The 18,835-nt window shown below is 52.3% G+C and overlaps 1 protein-coding gene across 1 annotated transcript; it reads right to left on the bottom strand.

The window, feature by feature from the left end:
* Positions 1 to 1,121: 1,121 nt before the first annotated feature.
* Positions 1,122 to 12,874, bottom strand: CHIT1 (chitinase 1). The gene is made up of 11 exons (XM_047076658.1): positions 12,756 to 12,874; positions 11,632 to 11,661; positions 8,902 to 9,103; positions 8,246 to 8,302; positions 6,520 to 6,685; positions 6,167 to 6,291; positions 5,334 to 5,457; positions 4,012 to 4,197; positions 3,581 to 3,694; positions 2,125 to 2,251; positions 1,122 to 1,566 (listed from the first exon to the last, which is right to left on the bottom strand). The coding sequence occupies exons 1-11, from the start codon at positions 12,778 to 12,780 to the stop codon at positions 1,331 to 1,333; spliced, it is 1,392 nt and encodes a 463-aa protein (XP_046932614.1). The 5' UTR covers positions 12,781 to 12,874; the 3' UTR covers positions 1,122 to 1,330.
* Positions 12,875 to 18,835: the final 5,961 nt, after the last annotated feature.

The following is an 18,835-nucleotide window of genomic DNA, read 5'->3' as shown; positions in this document are numbered from 1 at the left end:
GAGACTCTCTGCTAGATTCTTGACTTACCCAGCCCGCAGAAGGTAAAGAAAGGACAGAGATGGGAAGAGGGAGGGAAGAGTGAGTGCTGATCATGACGACGAGGCTTAACTCCACCCAACAGATGAGGTGATGAGGTTCTGTTTCTCGGCCTCAAGTCACACCGCTAGCAGATGACAGAGCCAGAAGCCAGCTCTGCATCCCCCAAAAGGAAACCGCCACCCTGGACGCCATTCTGAGCAGTTAGGAGGCTCTTGTCAGGCCTGGATGTGGCGCGTCCCCTTCGAGTTGAGACCTCAAAGGAAGGGCATGTGTGGTGAGCAGACCTGTGCTCAGGGTCGAAGAAGAACAGATTTGTAAAGGCCCAAGGACAGGCGGGGCGTAGAAGCGGGGAGGTCATTTTTATGGGGATCTGGTACTGGCTGTACTAGGGTGAAGGGCCAGGTCACCTCCTCTCTCCTACGTGTCCCCATCTCCTGCTGCCTGCCTGAGTCCCACCCCAAAACCCAGCTTGGGTGAGTGCATGGCAAGATGGACCATTAGGTTACGTGCAGATTTTCTTCCAATGGAACGACCAGGCTTCAACCCAAAGCTGCAGGGACCATTTGCATTGGTCGGTTATCCGGGATACTGTGTGTGCAACGTGGCCCATTTAGGACTCAGTTCTGGGTTAGTTAGCCTTCTGTTTAAATACCTGTAAGATGAGGATAATAATTGTCCCTCCTTTGTCTGGCATATAGGAGCAGTAGGTGATAGAAGGCCTAAAACAGGATTTATCTCAAAGCGAGCCCTGAATACCTACCTGGGGTTTGGATTCTTATTTTAATGCTGGGTGGCCATTGCAGAGCCCTAAGGCAAGGAAAAGCTCTTTTCTGCTGCCATCTAGTGTGAATCTTGGGAATAACACCCGAGTGGAGGCCAGCAGGAAAAGGTCTCCAGTGAGGTCACCAGTGCCTTGAGAGCTGCCCACTGGAATGTGGGCACCCCGAAGGGCCTGCCTTCCCGCCTGGCTAAGACCTATGCATGCCTTAGGCCACCCTTGCCTCTTGGCTTCCCCACCTTCCCAGTTTTGAACTGACAGTGTGCTTAGAGAGGTTCTATAAGTCACCACACCCGGGGACCGTGGGGAGCAAACCATAGATTTATTTTGCAAGTAACAGGTCCAGAAGGACCATAGGAAAAGGAACTCAAGGCTGAGAGCAGAAATCTTGGATACAGAAAAGCCACAGGGAGGTCTCTAGGATTGTAGCCCCCAGGGAGAGCTGCAGAGGCAGACTGTGGAGTGACCCTAGCGCCTGGCCCGGTGGCTGGGGCTGCAGGGGCCCTGGGCACTCAACTCCAAGTGCAGCATTTGCAGGAGGAGCTGAACACCAAGCTCACTGGGCAGCTTTGCTGGAATAGCCGCCCCCCTGCACAGCTATAGTAGCTGGACTGGTCCCCAGGGTTGGGGTAGAGCCCGTCAGCTTTGTCCCGGCAGAAGGTGTCTTGTTCGAGGCTGGGGCCACGCTCAGGTTCAGAAGGCTGGTCTGGTGCGGGGACTTCAGGTCCTGGCGGGCCTAAAGGAAGACCTGGGGAGACAGCGAACATTCAGCCAAGCCTCCCCCAAGAGATCCCAAACCCACAGGCCAAGCACACGGGCAACCACCACAGGCAGGCCGTGGCTCAATACCTCACCACTCCCCCCACCCAAAGGCAGAGCACAGCCAGGTGCCCCACAGCCCCACTTAGAGCTGCAGCGCAGCTCAACAGAAAGCACGGGGGTGCCAGTGGCCATCTATCATCTGCAAAGACCAGCCACACGCTGGCGAGGGCCTCCGGGGGTCTTGCGCTCCAGGTGAGCGCAGGCTTTCTCTTTGAAAAGAGAGGAGCAAAGCTGCAGCTCCCTGGCTGAGGGCCCCCAGAGGCAAGCCCTGGACAGGCGTTGCTGCCGTCAGAAAGGGGAAGAAGAGCCTGAAAAGAGAATGGCTTCCAAAGTTTCCTTGGCCCCTGGGGGTGCATGAAATTTGGGAAATCACAGGATTGGAATAAGCGTATTTCCCCAGAAGGAGCCAGGACCTGTAGTTCAGGGAGGGGGTGTTCCTACTCTACCCGCGAATTCCGCCTCTGGTCCCTGGCCCCTCACTCACTCAGCTCCAGCTGCAGTGTCTTGATGAGGGGATATGGGCCCTGGTTACAGAAGAAGCCAGCGAAGTCGTCCGTGTCCAGCGCCCACACCATGGCGCCACCCAGTCCCTTCTGCTTCAGGTAGCTGGCCTATGCACAAGGAGCAAGGCGCAGGTGGAGGAACCCGGGGGAACCCGGCCCGGCCCGGCCCAGAACCCGCTTCCTCATCTGGATAGGGCTCTTTTTCCAGCACCCCCAGGTCATGAGTGGTCAAGGCTTCTGGACACAGCCCTGGGCGGGAAGCCTAGGCGACCGAGTCCTGATCCCTCTGGAATCCTCCCCTCTCAACAGGAGCACGGCCTGGGTGAGGGTGAGGGTGGGGGTTTGAGGAGTGGATGCGCGTGTGAACTTCCCTAGGTTGCAAGCTTTGACAACTCCGTCTTTTCTGTGCTGAGCCGCTGTGTTTGGGGGCACGGCCTGCGGGTTGTGACGAGTCCAGTTCCCATAGGGATGACAAAGCTTCCCCAGAGATCTGAACGATTTCCTGTCTTTAAGTCTTTGTCCTCCCTGAGGGCCTTCTTTCCTCCACCAGATCCCTGAGGTTTCCCCAGTGAATGGCTGTGTGTTCCCGCAAGTGGGTTTCCCCGTCCCCTAAGCCTAACACGCCATGCGGGGAGTTGGAGAGTAGGGCTGGTCTGGAGCCCTTGCTGGCCCCATCTCCCATTCTGGCTACTTTCCCTCCAGCGGTGAGGACCGACAGCTTGTTTTCAGAGTCCAGCCTGGCCTCTCCTCCCCACATATCTTTGCTTCTCAGTTTCCTCGCCCTTCTGTTTTCAGACCTTCTCGAAGACCCTTCCACCGTGATCCCTTCTCCCATCTCCCCGCCGCCAGGATCACACTCCCTTCGCAATTCTCCCAGAGCGCTTTGTCTACACCTCTAGAGGGACCGGCCACTGTCTGCCCTGCGTCACAGCTGACGTGAGATGTCCGGATAGACAAACCAGAGCAGGTGCCTCTGCAGGAGTTCGTGATCTCACGGGGGAGAGAGGCATGGAAACACACAAATACACTTGTTTTGAGCCGCTGATACTTGGCAGGAGTGGGGAGTCATATAAGTAAATCAAAAGGTCTGTAATCTGAGCATGCACAAATGTTGTCATTGAGCTGAATAAAATGATATATCTCACTGTATGTATTTCTCCTCTTCCTATGTCTGTAGAATTTGTATTTTATTAAATGCAAACATATATGTAATAAAATACAAATTCTTTCAAGAGTGGTACTTACCGTAGGGCAATTTTTTGTGATCGTGCCTTTTCTTAATCAATAGTTGGTAAAAATACAAAATGCTATCACACGAAGACTTGTGAAATGTTTCAGAGGAGATTCCTCTTTGGAGAGGTTCTGGATGCCATCATTCAATGTTATTGACCTGGACCCATCCAGGACCACCCCCCTCCCAGCAGGGCTGGGCCTCACCTTGGTTTTGAAGCTCTCCACATCATCAAAACCCACCCACTGGTTGCCCTTGAAGGCATAGGGCACCTTCTGGTCCATGATTCTGGGCTTAGTGGCCCCCTTCCAGGAGCAGACCTGTTAGGAGCAGAGGGCAGAGCTGGGGCAGAGGCAGGGGGCACCACAGACATCTGTGCCTCTTTGCCCAGAGGAGACTAGAGATTGGAAAATTCCTATCTGAGGAAGTCTGGAGAACGTAGGAGGTTCTAGATTGAGTGACCTAGAACCCTGGATTCAATGAGGCACTGGGGTTTAAGGATAATCCAAGATGGCATAAAGGGGTTGGGCTTCCCTTGGCCAGAATTTGCTGCTCTTGGCATCCTCACTCAGAAACTATGGGAGTAGGAACACCCCCCACCCCAGCCCATACTCGGGGCCCCGTGGGGTTTTCCCACCTCATAGTAAGCCAGCAGCCCTCCCTCTTTGGTGAAGGGGCCAGGGGTTCCAGGCCCCGTGGCTGGGGCCCCCACTCCAGTGTTTGATGGGGAGGCCAGGGTGAAGGATCGGCCATAGGCAGGCATGCCAAGGATCAGTTTGTTGGCAGGGGTCCCCTTCTGCACCCAGAGCTGCACGGCAAAGTCCTGGTGATGGAGAAGGAGGGGCAGGGTTAATTTACTTTGCCTTCGGCCTGGTTCTGGTCATCTAAGGCTGCGGGCTTCCGATGGGCTTTAGTGTTCCAACACCGTCCTGTCTTCTTTAGGTCTTGTCTTAGACCCTCGACCCCAGACAACCATTGGAGTCAGACAACCATTCACGGGGCAAATATTTATTGATGGCCCATTGTGGCCAGGCTCTATGCTTGGGATACCTCAGTGAGCAAAGCGGCCGAGATCCCTTCCTCACTCAACAACTTAACCTTGCTGAGCCTAGGGCTTCCTGTGTGTAAAATGGAAGCGATAGAAATGGCAAGAACGAAAAGATGTAATGCACGTGGAAGGCCCAGCATGAAGGAAAGCTGCGATCATGCTCATCATACGCATTATTGTTGTTCTAGGTCTCACCCAGAGTACAAGAGCAGGGAATGGGGTCCGTTTTATTTATCTCTGTATCCCTCGTGCCTCGAACAATGCCTGACACTTACATGCTCAAATAGAAAGAACAAATGAGTACACGGCTGCCTCATTTGCCTCTGAACGGGACGGACCCCATCGTGTATTACTTCACATAACACCCCCAGCCTGTGACATGGGGAGGTACCCAACATACGTATGTGAAATAAATGAATAATGAAGATTCTTCCCTTAAGCCAGGATTACAGGCTCACTTCCCCCAGGAAGCCCCTCTCTTCAAGTACAAGTCCTCCTGTTACTCTGCACCCTCTTGGCACTTAAGTCAGGAACATTTTTCACTACGTGTATTCGTATTTATTTCTTTTTGCTGGTCTACGTGATTTATCTCTGATCAGATGGGAGCTTATTCAAAGGCAGAGGTCAAGGCCCCCTGCTCCGCTCTATGGCACCTTGTGTAAGTTCAGAAAAGTCCCCCTCTGGCCGGAGGCAGTCCCGACATCAGCCAGGAGGCTACAGAGAAGTAAGGCTTCCCCTCAGCACTGGCACAGGACAGGAAATAAACAAGCAAAGAAAGGAAAAGTCCGGGCTCCTCTGTGCCCTGCTTGGTTATCCTGCCTTTCTTTTCCACTAGGGCCTCGAGGCTCAAAAGAGGCCACCTGACAGGGCCTGCGGATGGGGGGATCCGCCTCACCTCTGCAGCCACTCACCACGTTGAGTTCGGCCGCTGCCCCGTTCTCTCCCTGCCTCTTGTAGAGGGGGCTGTTATGTCCTGTGGTCTTCTCATAAGAGCCATGGAAGTCGTAGGCCATAAGGCTGATGAAATCCAGGCTCCTGCAGGAGGCATGGAGAGAGGGGTGACGGGCTAGTGAGCAGTCCCTCCCTGCTCGCGCCTGCCCTCAGTGTGTGGCCCAGGAAGGGCCCTCGCGGTAAGAGGCAGCGCTCCCGCCTGGTCCCGGGAGAGGGGATTAGACGGCACTCCCTAGTTCCCCCCAACCCGCCATGATTGAAGTCATCGTCATTCAGACTGGGGGGTTGGCAGCTCCTGTCTTTGGCATCCTCCCCACAGCACCCTCAGGACGCCTCGTACTCCTACCTTTTGGGAGGGAAATCTAGCTCAGTGTTGTTAAAACTTTCGTGTGCACGTGAATCACCCGGGAACGCCATTAAAGCGCGGGCTCTAATTTTAGGAGGCCTGGGGTAGGGCCGGAGATTCCGCATTTCTAACTTAGCTCAACACCTTGGGGTGTAGAGAGCCAGACGACTTGTCCTCTCGGTTTCACTCTTGCGCTCCCAGGGTGCTTGATGTTAAGACCGAGTTCCCAAGGAAAAGGGCAAGGATTCCAAAAGAGAGACTCCAGGACACTGGAGTAAGCAGACAGCGTGAGCAAATCCTTCCTGGCTCTGCTGGTGGAGGGGTAGGGCTTTCCCCAGACGGTACCTTGCAGGTGACCATCTGCTCTGCTCCTGAGGCAACTCAGCCCGACCTCGGTCTCTCCCACCTCAGAGAACACACGCTCCACGCCATCGGCCTGAGACTCACCGAGCAATTTTGTCCACCTCGTATCCAGCCTCTATGTTCTTTCTCCCGGCCGGGACGGCTGCGCTCAGAAGGAGGCGTTCCTTCCCTGACGTCTGGGCTTCCCACTGGAAGGCAGCGGCCAGGTCCTGCAGAGGTGGCTCACAGTGAATACAAAGGCAGGGGCCAGGCTGGCCCCTGTGGGCCCCAGGCAGATGTTCACCCTCAGGAGTCTGAAAACTGACCGCAGGGCTTGTCTGGGCTCTGCACATACCCGAAGCAACAGACCTTGGGGACAGAACAGCACCGGCCTCTCCGGCGAGGCCACCAATCTGGGTCCCCCCGCCCCAGGCCAACTGGGTGACCCCCAACCATACCTGCACCAGGGCTGTGAAGCGCTGCTTGTCCGAAGGAGGGCTCCCCCGGCTCCCTGGGTACTCCCAGTCAAGGTCAAGGCCATCAAAATCATATTTGCGCAGAAACTTAACGGCTGAGTTGACGAAGGTCTGACGGTTGTTGGCCGTAGCCACCATATCTGTGAATCTGCGAGGTGATGAAGGGCAGTATGGGCCTGTCTTGCTGACAGGAGGCCACTCTCTCCCTCACAGGCAGACGAGAAACTACGCAGGATATTTGTGGCTGGCTGTTCAGGCCAGGAGGATGCTGGGAGGGCTGCTTCAGATGCTGCTGGGATATTTGCTGTTGACTTACCAGCCAGGCCTAAGGAAAGGGACCGTCTAGAAGGGTGTCCGGCCCCCAGGGCACAGTGACTTGCCAGGAGCTCTGCCTTCCCAAACTCCCTCCACACGCCTACTGCCTTGTCCCTGCTCAGGGAATTGTGGTCCCCTGAATCAGAGCCGGCTGTCACCCCAGGGTAGACGTTTAGAAAAGAGGGAACAGTTTCTAATACGAGCACAAAGGGAAGTAGAAAGAGCTGAGTAACCTGGAAACCTGCTGCTTTTGTTCTCTGGTGGGTCAATGTGGTCATTTTCTTCAAACTCACACTTGTAAAATGCTTTGTGCCATTACTGTGACTTGTCTGGAGCCCCTTAAAATCCGAAGCTGCCCCAGGAACCCCCTCCCCACATCCTCCTGATTCCCAAGATCCCTATAAGTGTCTCGAGGTATTTATAGACGGATCCTACTTTAATTGGTTTTCTATTCATTTACTGATTTAATTAATAGCAGCACTTAAGTGGGGTCCATGTGCCTGGGAACCCTAGGCTAAGAATCCCCTCATTCCAATAAAAGATTGGGGAAGGTGGGTCATAAGTTGTATCAGGTTTTCTTTTTTTTTTTTTTCAACGTTTATTTATTTTTGGGACAGAGAGAGACAGAGCATGAACGGGGGAGGGGCAGAGAGAGAGGGAGACACAGAATCGGAAACAGGCTCCAGGCTCTGAGCCATCAGCCCAGAGCCTGATGCGGGGCTCGAACTCACGGACCGCGAGATCGTGACCTGGCTGAAGTCGGACGCTTAACCACCCAGGCGCCCCTGTATCAGGTTTTCAAAAGGGCTCATGATCCAAAAAGTTTTAGAAAGAGTAGTTTAGAACTTTGGGAACCATATATTGTGGACTTTCTAGGAAAAGTCTAGTTTCATATGTCCCATTCCATCATCTCCAGAATTCCTCAAAAACGTCCTATTCCTCAAAAATGCCCACAGTTTGGCATCCGAGCTCATTCTCACAGACTGCCTTTGACACCCAGAAGTGGAACAAAAATTCTCAAACAAGATATCCTGTCTCAGAGCTCAGGAAATATCGTCACTGTATGTTGTCTGAGGTTAGTTGGGACTCTCCCTGTACCCATTTCATGGAGGAAGACACTGAGGCCTGGAAAGAGGCCAGGATGTCTCCTGTGCTCCCGGCAAGACCGGATGTGTAACAGTCAGAGCTCAGCCCCCTCCACAGCCCTCCCGATGAGGCACCACGAGCCCAGGAGGAAGGTCAGCCCCCAGAGTCCAGGCCGCCCTCCTGATCCCCCACCCTGACTATATTCCACCTGGCCTGATTCCCAGAACCCACTGGCCGGGTTCTCTCTTGCCAGTGAGTCAGGTCACCACCCAGTGGCTCTGCCATACAGGTGCCGTGGTCAACTCACTTCTGAGTGCCAAAGTTCCAGCCCCCGATGGAAAGCAGTGTCTTCAGCTTGGGATTCCTGGGAAACATAAGACAAATGCCAGAATTTGCAGGTTTTAATGCCCAGCCAGTTCCCCAGGCTCACCTCACTGACTGGGAAAGCAAGGGGTTGTGGGTGCCCTGATGGGCACTGATGGGGTGCGGGGCGGGGAAGGTGTAAGTCCCTATGCATAGATCCTGGGTGAGGGGAGCTCTAGACTGGGAAAGAAACAGCATGCTCTTGTCTTCAAGGGCCTCCTATCTGGCTGGGGAGACATACACATGAAGAACTCAGGAAGAGAGATCAGGGCGTATCCGCAGAGCAGCTTTGTCAAGAGGGTGATAACACGGGAGCTGAAAAAACGCATAGATTGTAGGAGGAAGAAGGGCACACATTCCCAGCAGAGAAAACAGTTTCCCAAGCCAGATCCCACCTAGACCTAAATGGAAGGGCCCTTCAGGAGTCCCTATCTACCCCTACTCCTCCCGTATAAGCACAGGAAAGCCCAGAGAGGTGATGTGACTTGCCCAAAGCCACACAGCAGGTCTGTAGCAGGATTGCAGTGCTGGGGAAGGTTTTTGGCTCTGGAAAGAGGTTCCTGCCTCCACCAACCCCCATCCCCGTCCAGTGCAACTCACATCTTCTTCAGGCCGTTGAACTCCTGGTAGAAAACCTCATCATCCCACTCTATGGAGCTGAGCTGGTGATTGGTCATGCCCGCAAAGGCATAGATGAGGTGGGTGCACAGATTGGGGTTCACATCCTTGGGCAAGAAGCGAGCAGCTCCCTGTCTGTACTGGGCCCAGTTGGTGAAGTAGCAGACCAGCTTTGCAGCAGAGCCTGGTCATTTGGGGCCAAGAAAAGAAATGGTGGTCAGAAGGGTCTGCTGAGGACTGACCCCCTCTACCTAATGCCAGAGGGTGTTAAACATGACACCTGATTGGCTGACAGCGGAGAGGCAGGACTTTCAACATGTTGCTTGGAACACTTCAGAATGTTCATTAAAATGCAAATACAGGGGAACCTGGCTGGCTCAGTCAGTTAAGCGTCTGACTTGTCCGACTCAAAGGCAGCTTGTTTCTGGAGTCCTCAGAACGTTTGGGGACTTTCGTTGGGTGGGTGGGTGGGTGGGGGGTCTGTTCCCAGGGGGTTGATCTAGCGGCAAGGGCCCCCGCCGAGGTCGGTGCTATGTTAGGTTGACCAGATAACCAGAAAGCAAGAATGTTGGTTTTTACTCCTGTATCTGCCAGAAATGTACTTTGGGCCAATTGCCCCTTCAGCCCTGGCCCAGGGTCCCCATCTGAAAATGATTGTGTGGTCTCTGAGGGCTCTTCTAGAACTTGTCGTCTGTGAGGGTATGGTTTGCACAAGCCAACATTTTATGCCAAGGACTTGGCAGAATGGGGAGTTTGTACTGGAGCACATCTATGGCCAGTGTCTAGACTCTAGGACTTCTTTTTGTCCCAACAGGGTCTCTCCACAGTCCCCTCCAGCCTCCATTTGGCCACTGAGAGATCAGGGGAGGGGGAAGAAGGTGCAAAATGGCTACAGGAGGCTGTGTGGAAACCCAGCACATGAAGGACTATCTGGGACCCCCCCTGGGCAGATCGGTGGCTCCCGAAGGGGAAGGTGGAGTTCTTGGGTCATCACTGGCTCTAGCCAGAGGCCACTTAGGAGTAGAACTTGCCAGAACTTGCCAGTGGGGGCTGAGAGTACAGCCTGTAGTGATACAGAAGGAGGGTTGGTGAACTCCCCAAAGCAAAGGGTTAACCCAGGGAACACATCATAGGACCATCTAGAAAGAAGCCCGGAGTCTCTTCTTACATCATATCCTGTCGTATCATATCAAATATCCTGCGGTGCCCGGGTGCCTCATTCGATTGAGCCACTGACTTGATTTTGGCTCAGGTCAGGATCTCATGGTTCGTGAGGTCGAACCTCACGTTTGGCTCTGTGCTGACAACAGAGAGCCAACTTGGGATTCTCTCTCTCCCTCTTTCTCTGCCCCTCCCCTGCTTGTGCGCGCGCTCTCTCTCTCAAATAAATTAAAAAAATAAAACGTTAAAAAACGTTATGCATGGATTTTTGTACTATAGGGGCAATGAAGTACGGTGGTTAAGAACAGGATCTCTGGAATTTTCATGCCTGGCTTGAAATCCCAACTCTGCCGCTCTCTAGCCAGGCAATTCAGCTTCCTCCTCCATACCATGACAATGACCATCGTTCCTACCTCAAAGGACTGTTGTATGGACAGCGAATTAGTATGTTAAATACTCTGAACAGTGCTAACAGATAGTAAACTCTATTCTAAGCGCTTTGCATATATTAACCCTTCATTCACATGAAACTCCGTTAATATATATATCATACCACACCATATGCCCAGAAGCAGCTTGGACTTAAACTTTTTGGGAACCTTCCACCTTTCTTCCCCATGTTTGTTATTTCTGTGGCCTCTGGCTGTTGCCTCCTGTGAGGTCAGGAGGGGAAATAGTTGTCTAATGTCACAGCCCAGCCTCAGGGTGAGGGTCCGAGGAGCCAACATTCTTGGGGCCACTGACACACAGGGAGCGGGGTGGGGTGGGAAGGGAACTCCAGCGTCCAAGTTGCTGAACGTCCCCCAGAGATCTCTCTCCCGTCTGATACAGGAAGAGCTCTCTTGGCTCCTCCAGGCCCTACATGCCATCAGTTCAACAGAAACGGGAGTATGAGTTACGGGGCTGGGACACGGAGCTGGGTAAGACCTAGGTTCCTCACCTCCATCAGCTCACAGCCTGGTCGGGGAGACATCTATGCCAATAATTAGCAGCACTGACATACATACTGGAAAATGTGTTCAGAGATATGAGAGCACAGAGGTTGGAGCGAGTGACCTCAGGAAAGACCTGAGGGAGGCTGACATTGAAGCTGGCCCCGTGGACATGTGGTCCAGCTAGTGGATGAGGAGGCAAGAACCTTCCTGGAAGAAGGTGTGGGGCATGAGGACACTTGCAGGGGGCTGAGCTTTGGAGGAGAGGCCTCACCGGAAACATGGCAAGAACTCTTGGCATGGGGTTGGGGGTGGGGCTGGGGGAGTGGGTGGGGAGGGTGGCAGAGCCCAGGGAAGGGGCTGAGGGAACCCACGGCTAGCCTCAAGAAAGGCACCCCTTATGGGGGCGCCTGGGTGGCTTAGTCGGTTAGGAGTCCAGCTTTTGATTTCGGCTCCGGTCACGATCTCACGGTTCGTGGGTTCGAGTCCTGCGTCAGGCTCTGCGCCGACAGCAAGGAGCCCGCGTGGGATTCTCCATCTTCCTCTCTCTCTGCTTTTCTCTCTCTCTCTTTCAAAAATAAAATCAACATTTAAACGACAAAGGAAAGGCACCACTTACCCCATTGGATCATCAGTAGAACTATCAAACCTGTAACAGCACAGGAGAGAAGGCAGAGGTTACGAGCTTATTTGCATTTTTCCGGGCCCTGTATGCCTATTGAAACACAGTGGGTAGAGGTGGTCAGAGGGGGGTAGACCCAGGATGGCTTCCCGCAAATCAACCTTCCTCTGTCCACAAGGGACCCAGGAGGGCACTGTGTCCATCCCTTCTCCCCCAGGCCAGAAGGCAGGGGCCCCTCCCTGGCCTAGACTAGTCCTAGAGCTGATGGAAGTTTCCGTGAGTTGAGGTTGTCCCTCCCTAGAGCGCCAGTGGAGGACGGTGTGTATTGAGAAAGATCTAGGAAAACCACTAACTTGTGAGGTTTTCAGAGAGAAAGTTTCCCTTTTCGAACAGGCAGGAAACCTGGGGCTGTCCTAGGGCTGGAAAGAGCCAATTTGGAAGGGTTAGGCCAGAGATCCCATCTCTCAGGGAGGCCTCTGTGCCTCTGCTCACAGCCAGTATTTACCACATTCTGTGGCTTTCCCGCCACGCCTCGCAGGAGGTTAGCTGAGTTCCCAACATGCTTGGAGACCTAGGCTCGGCAGGACTCCTTTAAAAAGATTTATTTCACCTTTCTGATGACCTTGAATTTTCCCATTCACCTAATAAAGCCTTGCAAGGGCTTGCGAGGGCAAGAGAACTTGCAAGGGCACCCAAGGTCGTGGCCCCCAGGCTGCCCGCTTTCTTGCAAGACAACCAGCACGGGGCTGGGGAAGCTGCTGGCAGGGGGCATCTCTTGCATAAGGACCAAAAGCAGAAGCCTAAGAACGTGGGAAAGACAAAACCACCCACCGCAGTGGTGTTCACCGACTCTGGGCTTCCAGGACCCGGAGGGGGCGAGGGGGCACAGGAAAAGTCCATTTCAGCCTGTTGAGAAAAGCCTTTCCTTGCAACACAAAGGCTCTTGAATTGAAAGAGCCAAAGGGGGCCCACAGGAATAGAGGCAGAGGAAGGAACAGGATGGCTCTCTGAGGCTCTCCTGAATGCTTCGGTACCCTCACAAACAGCACCACGAGGCAGAAGCCACCTCCCTGCCTTACAGCCCCCAGGGCCCCGCCCGCTGTCCCTGACGGCCTACTCACCTGCCTGGGCCACGGACCATGCCATGGCGCTGGCTCGGCACCAGACTCCAGCCTGTGCAACCGACTCTCTAGACCCTGCCCTCCTTTTATCAGGCTGCCCCGTTCCATCCTAGCCCGGAGTGGTGAAATCAGGGGGTGGCAGAGGCGGGCGAGAGGGGTTGAGGCGGGGCGGGCAGGGCTAGGTCACACAGCGTGGGTTGGGCAAACCTGACACAATGGCCTTTAGCAATTCTTGGTTTTCTGGAACAATCGCGGTGGGTAAACCGGGCCCTTAACATGACCAAACCGGGAGGCAAAGAGAGGGAAGCAGGAAGTGTTTCTAAGCCTCCTGCTGGACAAGGAGGGTTCTGATTTCCTTGGAGTCAGTTGGTGAAGACCTATGAGTGATCTATAACTTACTGGGCTCTGGAGGAAGAGGGATGACTCACAAGTCAGGGGAGCTGGGCTCCAGACCAGCCTGCTCGCTTGTTTCCTCACCGCCCCCTCTGGAATCCACGTGCCCTCTCTGTAAGACGATGGGGTTGCAAATGTAATATATATTTCATAAAAGTCAAATTTCATCACTATCCACATGACGCATATGGACACAATGGACGTATTTTATATCCATTGATTGAGAAAAGTACATAATGGCAAATCGCAAGGATGAGCTTAGTAGTAGTTTTAAATGCCTTTGGTTTTTTGCTTTTTTTTTTTTTTTTTTTTTAACTAAGTTCCACGCCCAACCTGGGGCTTGAACACATGACCTGGAGATCAAGAGTCATATGCTCCACCAACTGAGTCAGACGGGTGCCCCTTAAATGCCCTGTTTCTTACAAGTCATAGGGACCTGTGTTAGTTTCCTACGGCTGCTGCAACATGTTCCCACAAACTGGGGGGCTTAAAATGACAGAAATTCCTTCTCTCTCAGTTCTGGAGGCCAGAAGTCTGAAATCAAGGTGTTGGCAAGGCCATCTGTCCTCTGAAGTTTCTAAGGAAGAAACTTTCCTTGTGCCTTCCAGCCTCTGAAGGCTCCTGGTATTCTTTGGCTCGTGGTGACATTAAGTCAATCTCTGTCTCATGGTCTTTCCCCTGTGTCTCAGTGTGTTTTCTGTTGCCTCTTAGTAAGACACTTGTTACTGGATTTAGGGCCCACCTTAATCCAGGATGATCTCATCTTGAGATTCTTACCTCAGTTACATCTGCAAAGACCCTTATGCCAAATAAGGTCACATTCTGAGATTCTGGTGGAGATATCTTTGGGGAGCAGGGTGGGGAGGAGTACCATACAACCCACTCTGGGACCTAACCATGTTCACGTTACTTATTCTGTCTGCAGACAAAGTCCGGTGTGTGCAAGAACTCCAGGGTCCCAGGCAAAACTTGGCAGCTTTTAGATGATCTGATCTTTGGTCCTTGACCTTAGCACGAGTGGCCTGGATGGCTGAGTGCGAACATTCTGGGGCAACAGGCTCTGGGGTCAGTTTGCCTGGATTTGAATCCCAGCTCTGCCATTTACTATCTGTGCAACGTCGAGCAAGTTCCTTAACTTCTCTGAGTTCCAGTTTCTTCATCTGTAAAATGAAATGCCCAGAGAATTGTTGTAAAGGCGCTACATGTTGGTAGTTATTATTCCTGGTTCTGCCCAGTCTCTGTGTGTGTCAGAGATCTGAGGGTGGGACCCCCATGCCCATTGCCCCCGGGCCCTGTGTCCTTGCTTTCTCTGTGGCAGCCCCGGCCCCTTGTTTTGGTCATTTCTGTTCCCTTCATATGGGGGTCCTGCAAAGGAGTCTGCTCAGGGTCACCTGAGATCTACAGAGGTGCCTCAGCTCCGGGGATGTGAACGAGAAGGGGAGGGGGAATGTGGGAGTAAAGATTGCTTCACCAGAGAGGCTGGTTGCCTCCTTCACTTGCCTGCCACCCCCATACACGTATACTTGTCAGCTTTGGGCTTTTCTGACTCAGCTTCCTGTCCCCAAGAGGACCCTGCACTGCAGGGGCCCAGGGTTCTGAGTTGCTCCAAATACTGACCTGTCCCAACTCATCTGGGATCTCTAGGGCACCCAATAGCCCAACATTAACATCACTACCTTGATTAATGCAGCTGATTCTCCTCTCCTTCCCCCTCCCCTTCCTCCTCCTCCTCCCCCTCCTCCTCCTCCTTCTCTTTCTTTTTCTTTTCTTCTCCTCCTTCTCCTTTTGATTATTATTATATTGTTTTCTTTTAATTTTTGTCCCAGACCATTTCTCCAAAGGAAAATAAGTAGAAACCTAACATATGAAATAAGATCCTCTAAGTTGCTCTGCTAAAAAATCTTGTGATGGTCAGGAGCTCTGACTTGTCCTTTCGATGCTAAAATCAACACCTCGTCAACATCAGCTCCCATGGGCACCCCTGTGGGGGAGAGATTTCAGCCGGGTACCCTGGCAAACACACATATATGCCCTATTTCCTAAAAACCAACCATAAACACCATAAACTTTGAAATGCTAAAGGTGTTGCCATTAAAATAAGTAATAAAAAAAAAGCATGAAGGGTACCACCATGTTGCTCGGCATTGTCTTAAAAATTTTGGCTATTATACTAAGAAAAGGGGAAAAATACATATGTGTGTGTGTGTGTGTGTGTGTGTGTGTATATATATATATATGATTATGATATAACTGCCAATAGTTGTAGATATGTTTGGATATCTACAAAAGCCTTCAGTTTTCTAGACTCTAAAAAAAAATAGACCAGGAAAAAAATAGAATTTTCTGGATTTAAGGTGAATATACAAAAATTAATAGCTTTTCTCTACGTTAGCAGAAACTAATTAGAAATAGAAACAGGGGCAAATGAATCCACAGGAGTGTCAAAAGCTATAAAATACTTAGGACTAAATTTAATCACAATAAATTAGATAGTAAAATCTACAAAACCTAGTGCAGGACATAAACAAGATCCGAACATGTTCCTGCATACGGAAGCAATATCATAAAACATGTCAGTTCTCCTCGAGTTGAAACAAAAAGATAGCAATGATCACGGGCATACTATTCAAAACTTACTATAAACTCGTTGAGATCAAAGCATCGAGCAGGCACCAGGACAGACAGACAGAGGTAGATTTGAGCATATGTGGAAAACATGTTCAACAAAAGCAATGTTTCAACTGAGTAGGAAAAGGATGTTTCATCAATGTCAATGACTTAATTGTCTACCGAAATGGGAAAAAAATCAAGGTTGTACCATTTGCACCGTATATAGTAGCAAAGACAAGGGGCAGGATGAAGGGGTGCCCTGGGAGTAAAGGGGGGGGGTGGCCAGAACCCAGCCCGAGTGGGGGAGAAGATGGGGGAGGTGGTGCTTGAGGAGACAGAGGGAGAACGGCAGGATGGTTCTGGCCAGATATTCACTCACGGATCGTCTCAGACAAAACCTCCCATCAGACTGCAGGGACAGCGAGATGGTTAAAAACCCTGCATGCATCCCATCGGTTGAGAACCACTGATTGAGGACAGCAGGGTGGGGTGATGTCTGCTAAGGGGGTCTGGGTGGGAGGGCACTGGACATGCCGGCAGGAGAGGAGAGGGGTGCGTTGCTTTACCAACTTGGACTTCTACAATTATGTCTCAGGCCAGGTAGGGCGCATTCGAGGCTGACCTGATAGGCAGATCAAAACTGCAAAATATCAAGGAATACAAAGCTGCTGCCTGGAGGTGGGGGCCTGAGGAGGAGAAGGCAGGCCCATGTCCTGTGAAGCTAGGGTTGAACCTTTCGCGGGCACCGACCCAGAACACCCGCGCCCCAATTTCTAACTCAAGTACGAAAGTCTCAGCCCCCCAGTGCAGGTGGCCCATGTCTAGAGCTGAAAGGTCCTGGTATCTTCTAATTGATAGCACACCAGCCCTTTGCTCCTTGACCCCCTCCCTCCTGGGGCAGCCTTCCCGGCCCCTCAAATCTTACAGGGATCCATCTGAGTCAGGCTTTGCCTCCTCCCCAGCCATGCTGGTCCACACCATCTCCTGTGATCTGGGAACAATTCCTTCCATCCAGAACAGGAAAGCACTCCCTGCTTGGGTGTGCTCAAGACAGAGCTGGGTGTGCCTCAGTGGATCTCCCAACCAATGACCTGAGGGGCTTTATACCCTTCGTTCCATGCCCACTGGTTTCTCCCACCCTCTCCCAGTGCCCCCCACCCAAAAACACAAATTCAAGTAAGACTGGTGCGACTGATATACAATGAAACTTCAAGATAAAGCCCCAGCCCAGCCCACCCCAGAGCAGACTCCTATACAGACGTTTTAGAGCCTCCTCCGGGTCACATCCATCCCGGTTGTCCGAGCTGGGGTTAGTGACAACCTCTCCAAGTCTCAGTTTCCTCATCTGCAGAATGGAGATAACACTACCTATCTTACTTGCGACGTGGATCGAGTAGATAGTGTGTGAAAGGGCTTAAAAGTGACAGAGCACCAACCAGGTCTTATGAGGAGACCACGATCACAGTGGCTGGCGTGACGCTCCTCTTCCCTTGCTGCACACAGGCACCACATCCCTGGAGCTGCCTGGGTCTCTCCCCACACGCCTCTCCACGCCTCCCAGTGCTGAGCCTGTGCCGAGCCTTCAGATGCGTCCGTTAACTGCTCCTTCCCACATTCCAGCCAGTTCTTCCCCATCACGGTAAAAGGCATCACCATCCACCCTGTTCCTGCAGTCACATGACGCTTTCCCCCACCCTCACGTGCCCAGATGCTACAAGAAGTCCTCCCTCCTCTTCCACCTCCTCCGCCACCAGCAACCACCATTAGCTCTCGCCCCATCCACTGAGGGAGCCTCATAACTGTCCTTCCTTCATCCTTCTCTTGCCCCCTGCTCGTCATTCTCCCCACAGCAGCCCGGCCGATCTTTGAGAAACTTAGATCAGATCCTCCTGCTAAGACCCCTCTGAACTCAGAATAAGAGAAGGGACCGTGTCTGTTTGCCTGCCACTATGCACCGACAGCCCCAGGGGCTGGTACATACAACAGGAGGCCTCAGTTAATATGTGTTGAGTGAGCTGATTGTTGGACGTTATTCCTCAGTATCCTTCAATACTCAATCAATGTCAAGTGCTCAGGAAGTAGCTGCTTGATGTGAGACATGAAAACCTCCCCTAAATATACAAACATACTTGTATGATCTAAATATACAAGTCAAATCTCCTTAATATATTAGCAGAAGCCATTCTCCCCCAAGAGTAGGTGGGGAAGGAGAAGCCAGAGAATTTGCAAACTTGACCAAAGCCGGATACGAGAGGAGCCAGAGCCGAGTTGGAGACTCCTGGGCTCTTCCCTTTCCTATCCAGGCACCTTCGGATGAGCCTGAGTCTCAGGCGAGGGTAGAGCTCATGATGGCTGGCTGATGTTCCTTCAGTCATGCTGAAACTCAGGTCTGGGAGCCAGGGCATCCTTTGGGGACAAAGGGCACACAGAGTCCACTCTGGCCATGAAGATTGTGGCCTTGCCTGTCCAAGCGTCAGCTTGTTTCCAGATCCTGGTGGACCATAACCCAAGGGGAAGTTGCTTCTCTTACCAGTAACAGGTTTGAGCCTGAGGCGGTGGGCAGGCCATGGGTACCAGAACTGAGAGGGAAGGATGCGGTCCGGGCAGAGTGGGTCAGGATGGGAAACACAGCGTACTCACCCCCCGAGGCTCTCCCCCCACCTGTCTGGTTCAGAAGCCTGACATTCCACACAGACTCCTTTCCTCCTCTTTCCTTTTCTCTTTCTTTCTCTCTCTCCCTCTCTCCTTCCCTCCCTTATATATTTCTACACATAATTATTGATGTACAACAATGTCCATTACGCTCCTTGCAACATTCAAGAATGTAACATAAACCTAAAACAGGCTTAGGTGTTCCCTCTTGAGCCTGGAATTCTATATCCCATTAAAAAGGAATAAAGTGGGGGGGGGGATCCTGGGTGGCTCAGTCGGTTGGGCATCCAACTCCTGATTTCAGTTCAGGTCATGATCTCACAGTTTGTGAGTTCAGGCCCCACGTTGGGCTCTGTGCTGATGGTGCAGAGCTCTCTTGCCCTCTCTCTCTCTCTCAAAATAAATAAATAAACATTAAAAAAAAA

Source organism: Lynx rufus, unplaced genomic scaffold (genome assembly GCF_022079265.1).
Source record: "Lynx rufus isolate CCGP_SWC_20201006 ecotype Redwood Valley unplaced genomic scaffold, mLynRuf1.p SCAF_15, whole genome shotgun sequence".
Taxonomy (NCBI): Eukaryota; Metazoa; Chordata; class Mammalia; order Carnivora; family Felidae; genus Lynx; species Lynx rufus.
This window is presented reverse-complemented; position numbering and strand designations above follow the sequence as displayed.